Genomic DNA, 7,202 nt, shown 5'->3' on the forward strand with positions numbered 1-7,202 from the left:
CTGCAGAGGGTGAGACCTTGGATAAGGAGGTGCTACTGTATTTTGACTTGATAACTATACCACATTTTGTTTATAATTGCTCTGGATGTTGTTTATTTAGGAGAAGCTCAGTTTGTCTCGTTTACCCCTCTCTCATAATATGAATATTTCATAAATGTGCTTGCACATTGAAAGGGGTTAATAAATAACCACTGTGAATAGGCATATAACTTACATATTTATGATAAGTTTAGGGGGTTTTGTTTCCTTATCCAGGCAGAGTAGAGGGTGGACACTCTAGGGTCATGTCTCATGAGGATGTAGGGGCTGAGAGTAGGAAAACACATAGTGAGTAGTGTAGAAGTGTTCCTCAGCCACAGACTGGAGTTGTTAAAAACTGACAAACACATGTGGAAGATAGAGGACAGCATCCATAAAGAAAGGAAGAAGCACGCCAGCACAAGGATGCGTCGGGTGGCTCTGCTCTCAGGAGAGGATCTGGGGGAGAGATTGTTCCTACGAATGTATTGGACCCGCTGCTTGTGGCTGTGCAGGATGAAAACCATGGAGCCGCTGGCCCAGAGCATGAGCCCCAAACAGAAACCATCATGGGATAATAGCAATGGCACATAGAATGACTCTGCGATTTTGTCGTAAGATATCGCGTAACAGTAGTCGTGATCTATTTTCTTTGTGATGTTTATGTTATTCCTTTTGTCAATTAGATGAAAAGGAACCACAATACTTCGCACTATATTCAAGACCCAGCAGAAGATGTTGGAGGTGCCCACATACTTGGGAGCTTTTATTTTAAGCTGTGCCCACCTGGAGTCCCCAGGACTGAGCATGATCACCTGGAAGACAGCCAAGAGGCAGGTGCTTCCAATGGTCACATCCCTGCCCACTCTGTGAACAAAGAAAACAAGTTTGCATCCAAAATCATCGAGAAAATGTGTCAACCCAAAAGAAGCCATTGTTTGAGGGATTCCTTTAGAAAAAATAACTAAGAGGTTGGCTACAGTCAGATACTTAAGAATCAAGTCTGTGCACCTAAGCTTGTATCCTGTCAAATAAAGGAAGAGATAATAGTAAAAAACAGAGAAATTCCCCAGAACTCCAACTGTAGTTTGTAAGAAAAAGATCATTGCCATCGTCAAATCCCTGGTGGTCATTCTGTAAAATCCCAGGGAGTGAAATTCTTCTTCTGAGCCAGGTTCCTGCATGGGAACAGGAGGTGTGAGGCACGTGTGTCACATTGGTTAAAATCCAATGTTCTCCACTTAACTTGAGTTCCCACTTAAAAATAATTATTTAGAATATTTACTTTTTAACAAGTTTCCAAGGGCTGAACTTAGAACACTAGAAGAGCTTTTTACGTAACATAGATCATTGCTATAAAGGCTGTGTATGTAGTACATTCTGTATTCTTCATAAGTTGTTGAGAGTCAGTATTTTCATGGAAAAGATAAGGAGGCAGAGAAAGTTTGGTGATTTGTCAAATTCAAATGTTTTGACATTTGAATGGGAATGGGGAGATTAGAACCTGACTGGGCTGGTATGATGGCAGTGCCTTTAAACACAGTGCTGTTTTAACAAAGCTAATTAGATGTATTCTTCAAAATACAGGTGTATAGGGGCACCTGGGAGGCTTAGTCGCTTGAGCATCCAACTTTTGACTTTGGCTCAGGTCGTGATCTGAGGATATCTGCACTGAGTGTGGAACCTGCTTGGGATTCATTCTCATTCTCTCTCTCTCTCTCTCTCTCTCTCTCTCTCTTTCAATCTCTCATTGAATAAATATTAAAAAAAAAATACAGGTCTATAGGTATGCCTGGATGGCTCAGTTGTAAGAGCATGTGACTCTTGATCTGGGAGTTGTGAGTTAGAGCCCACATCAGGTGTACAGATTACTTAAATAAATAAACTTTAAAAAACATTCAAAATACAGGCATATATTCAGACATTCTCATACCTTGTGATCTTATTTTAGATAAGTAGTATTTTTTCTAACATTTTTTCATTTATGTTTAAAGATTTCTTGTGTTGACCACTAACAAAAATGAATATTTAAATATCTCAATCAAATGTAGACTCACTGACTGTAGTATAATTCTAGGGACCTGCTCCATGACAAATTGTGTTTAAAGAGTGTGTCGTTAGCTTTCTAGCGTATTGGCAATTGATCCACTATTTTTCTTTTATGACACCTACCATAGAAATCATTGAATGCCATGTCATGCCCTAAATAGTGAGACTTGAAATGCCAATATGTGATAAGCTGGTATAGAATAGAAACTCAATATTACTAATTTCAAATCTTAAGCTGCTCTGTTTACCACCACTTAAGAAAAGGTATTAGCAATAAGATAAGGTTTGTGAAAAATCAAAATGTAAGACTTACACAAGAGAATTTCTTAGCTTGGAAGTGTGTGTATTATATAAGTTGAGATTGTAGAGTTTGGGGTTAATATAAGTTTTAAACTTATAAACTTATAGTTTTAAACCAGAGAATACATCACAAGATATTTCCCGGGTAATAGTTGCTGTCTGAAACCCATTTTGTAACATTACTATTTCAATTGCTTCCCCCTTAATTTGAAGAGGGACAACAGTCTCACCAAACTCAATAGACCAAGGATATATTCAGTAGGAAACAATTCTTGTCTCCATAGCTCTTCATACACCCAGAATTAGAGAAATCATTCCTATATCAGAAATTGCCTTTTGGATGCACTGGTTTTACACTAGAGGATTCCTGTAGATTTATTTTAATCCTTATTACAAGCATGCAGATGTTAGAGTCACACTGCTACAAATCCTGAAAATGTAGTCTATGATTCCTGTACACAGTCCTTAAGTACTTTAAAGTCTGTTTTCCTTATCACTTGGATTAAACACCAGTATTCACTGTCAGTTAGGATTACACTAAATCACATCAGGAGCCATCAGGTCTAGGAACCCATCTCCCTTTACTAGCTCAGCTCAGGCCTCAGAATTATTCCTCCTTCCTGTGTGCCCTTGGCACTCAACCAGAAGACTCTCTCTTTCTGAGACCGTCACTTTCCAAGACTCCTGGTACCCCACTGTGCTTGCAGACTCTGCCTCTCAGACTGATAAAGAAAATACTCACTTGACTCCCTCCAGCCGCCAGGATGGTGGGCTCAGCGTGCTGGTCACGACAATCAGGATTTGTGTGATAGGGAGGGAGGCAGCCAGACCGTAAGATATGGGTTTGCAGTTCTATGATCTCATCTCCCTGCAGAATTATCTTTTCACCTGTAGCCACAGTGAGAGGACAGGCTTGGGCAACTGAGAATATCTGTGACAGACTTTTTCCCCCAGTTGCTAATTGCTGAAAATAATGACAAGTTTCTAGTTATCAGCTCCTAAAAGACCTTTGCAAGTGTTAAGAGGGCTTTTTCTTTTCCTTAATGCCTGGAAGCAGACAGGGTCTCATAGGGAGGGAGCAGGAAATACTAAGGTCTGACAACACGTGTGGGACTAGCAGTAAGGCTGAGGTGTCTCATGGGCTTCTCTGCTCCCCTGAGTTTTTCATCCCAGAAGTGAGCCTTAACTAATTTTCAGGCCAGTGTTCTGTTTCATCATTTAAATTACGAGAACATAAACCAGACAATGTACCTCAGAAGGATTTTTAAAGCAGTAAAAAATGTGGTTAAAAAAAGAACATAATAATCATTTATATTAGAAAACATTGGACTCTTTCCCCCCCAGAAGTCAGTGTCAATTAATTTGGTAGTTTAGGTGATATGGGATTTTTTTTTTCTTCCATAGAAGAAGTCTATAAAAACTTCCAATAGGAAGTCTAAACAGAACAATATCCATGGAACGTTAGAGATTTATAGGTGTCTGTTAGAAGACAAGCACTAAAATCAGATGGTTATTCAGGCTGATTGTATAATTTTTAAACTATGAAATAAGTTGATACTACTTCAAGACCGCTAATGGTGGAACTTCTACAATCCATTGCTTTTTTTTTTTTTTTTTTTTTTGCCTAAAAAACAAATCCAGTATTTAACACTGTTACACTATCCAGTTTCCCCAATTTACAAATCAGGGATTAGAGACATAATGATGATAACCCCTACACACACATACACTTTCACAATTGTAAATTTACACACATACATATCAACACACTCAAATATACACTTCTTAAACACATTCACACTCGCATGTACTTTCGGTGACAAACTCATGATCAGCCACAGTCACATTCCTAATGTGACTATGACACACAGCCCTAATAATCCCCAATAAGTCTTAAAAAGGGGTTCACGTATAGAACAGTGGTAGCTCCAGAACTCTAGATACCTGCAAAGGGGACATATCTTGCTCATTTTACATCCTTCCATCCCTGTGATGTTATTTACTAACTGTAACATTTCAAAGATGCTGTGATAAGGCCACTTCAGGTTGAGGCACACAGTGGTAAAGTTGGGGTGTTGGGGATGTGCTGCTCTGCATGTGTGACAGAGAATGAGAACGTGGGATAGAGTGACCTACAACAAGGGCACAGGATGGGGGTATAGATATGGTTTAGAGAGCATGGGGATATGGGGAGACAGAAATTGAGGAGCAGAGGAAAGGGGTTTAAAAGATACAGGAGTGGTTGATTCATAGAGCAGTTAAAGGGTAGGTTTCGCTAAGTGAGGGGCAAATTGTGCAGAGAAGTTAAGGGTAGGAAGATACTGTGTGTGCTGGGTGAATAAGTGGTTTGGGGTCCTGGGAAAGAAGGGCTTAATGGGAATGGGCAGGTAATGGGAGAAGGTGGTTAAGGAGAGTGGGTAAAAGGGACTTTACATCTTTGAGAGGTTAAAGACTGTGATGGGTGAGGGGCTATTACAAGTAGGGCATGCAGGTCCTGGGGGTGGTTAATGAGCCTAAACAGTGGCGAAGAGTAGAAGGGGAGGTAGAGCTGTGGGCCATGGTAATGAAGAGTGAGGCAAAATGGCGGAAGAGTGATGAACGGAGATTGGGAGGATACTTCCACCATGTACTAAACAGCCCAGGGAAAGGGGCGGGGATTTCATGGTTGAGATGGTGTGTGAGGCTGTTGGGTGAGAGAAGAAAGCTGGGTGATTGGGGCCCAGGGCTGCTAGGTTCCAGGAGCACCGAGTTCAGTGGAAACAGACTGGGATCTCTAGAACACAGGACTGATTTATGTCTAGGGAAAGGCAGCACTGGAGGGCTAACAGAAGGGTGATGGCTGGTGAAGAAAACTCGTCTGTGATATCTGGAATGCAGTAGGGCAGGAGGGGTGGAGATTTGAGTTCAGAGCACAATAGAGGAGTTTTGAAGGATCATATGGTGGTGAGGTCCTATGGAGTTTTAGGGGACGTTCAAGGTCAAGTGAGTGGGAGTGGGGAAAGCCAAAGGGTGGGGACAGATGGAGCCTGGAGTGATGGAGGTCACAGGGGAAGACTAGATATCGCTAATTCACTCACCACATTCATTAATTCCTTCATTTACATTTGACTCACAACTTAATCTTGGAAAGATTCTAGGTTTAATTCACAAGGCAAAAAAACTTAGGCATAAAATACCTGAAATTGAATATGTAGTGGAGAACTGCATGCAGGAATTGGGGTGTACTACAAGCCACAGCCATTTTGCTCTTTTTTTTAAATATGTTTTTTAAGTTTATTTATTTATTTAGAGAAAGGGGGGCATGGCAGAGAGGGAGAAAAAGAATCCCAGTCTTTGGAGACTGCACTGGCAGTGCAGAGCCCGATGAAGCAGGGCTCAAGCTCATGAACCATGAGATCATGAACTGAGCCAAAATCAAGAGTCAGATGCTTAACTGACTGAGTCACCCAGGTGCCCTCATTTTGCTCCTTTAAGATGTGAAGCAAAGAGTGTGACCATGGCAGTTTGGCCAGGAGCCACCTTTAACCGGTATCAGGTACTCAGTGATGGAAAGTGGTGTCAGAATGTCCCTTATCTGGCTTTACCTATGTCTTGAAGACCTTGAGTACCTCACAGTTAATGGTGAAAATCCCTTTGTTCCACTGTTGCTAGAATATAATATGTGCTTTATTAGAATATGAGACAGAGCAAGGTAAAACTTAAATTTCTAAGTATTCTTTTTCCTTTTATTTTTTCCCCTTATTGGAAACCATTTGAAGAGTTGTACTATTTTTGTAGATTTACTGAAATTTATTTTAAACCTATGTTTTCATTGAGAAAAATCACTGGTCTCATAATGTGGCCAATACATCTCCACCCACTGTTGTAACTGGGAGGTTTATGTCATGTCGCATTACAAGAGGGACTTTGCAGGGGCGCCTGGGTGGCTCAGTCGGTTAAATGGCCGACTTAGGCTCAGGTCCGTGAGTTCGAGCCCCGCATCGGGCTCTGTGCTGACAGCTCAGAGCCTGGAGCCTGCTTCAGATTCTGTGTCTCCCTCTCTCTGACCCTCCCCCGTTCATGCTTTGTCTCTCTCTGTCTCAAAAATAAATAAACGTTAAAAAAAATTTACAAGAGGGACTTTGCAGATGTCCTTAAGGTTCTGCGTGTAGGTGATAAAGTGACCACAAAAAGGGTTTATCGAATGGGCACAATGTAACCAGATGAAGTCTTAGACCAAGGAGTAAGTCAGAGATGAGAGGCCTGAGGGTTTCTTCCCATGCTGTGACTCTCTTTGGAGACAGGTGACTAGTGGCACATGGAAACCATGAGGAGGAAATAATTTCTGCCAATAACCAAAGGATCTTGGAACCCGAATTCTTCCCTAGTGTTACACAGAAGAGCCCATGTGGGTTGCCCTCTGGATTTTTGATTTTTGAGCTTCTAAGCAGCGTACCCAGCCAAGCCTACAGAACTTCTGATTTATGAACTGTGAGACCATAAGTGGGTGTTATATTAGCCACTAAGTATGTGGCAATTTGTTAGGTTGGAAATACAAAATATGCATACCTCATTTTGTTATTCTTCACTTTGTTTTGCTTCAGTTGAAACTTTCTGGTAACCCCGCCTCCAGCAAATCTATCAGTACCATTGTTCTAACAGGAGTTGCTCACTTTGTGTCTCTGTCACGTTTTGGTAATTCCTGCAATAGTCCAAACTTTTCCATTAATATATTTGTGATGGTGATCTGTGATTGGTGATCTTTGAGGTTACTATTGTAATTGCTTTGGGGTGCCACAAACCACAGCCACGTAAGACGACAAACTTAATCGATAAATGTTGTGTGTGTTCTGAGT

The 7,202-nt window shown here is 41.1% G+C and overlaps 1 protein-coding gene across 1 annotated transcript; it reads right to left on the minus strand.

Annotated features, from left to right (window-relative positions):
• Nucleotides 1-218: 218 nt before the first annotated feature.
• LOC121018975 (vomeronasal type-1 receptor 4-like) lies at nt 219-1,151 on the minus strand. The gene has a single exon (XM_040458121.1). It carries the CDS (start codon nt 1,149-1,151, stop codon nt 219-221), a length of 933 nt encoding a protein of 310 aa, XP_040314055.1.
• Between the last annotated feature and the right edge of the window lie 6,051 nt (nt 1,152-7,202).

The sequence above is a fragment of the Herpailurus yagouaroundi genome, unplaced genomic scaffold (assembly GCF_014898765.1).
Source record: "Herpailurus yagouaroundi ecotype Mexico unplaced genomic scaffold, PumYag 220, whole genome shotgun sequence".
NCBI lineage: Eukaryota > Metazoa > Chordata > Mammalia > Carnivora > Felidae > Herpailurus > Herpailurus yagouaroundi.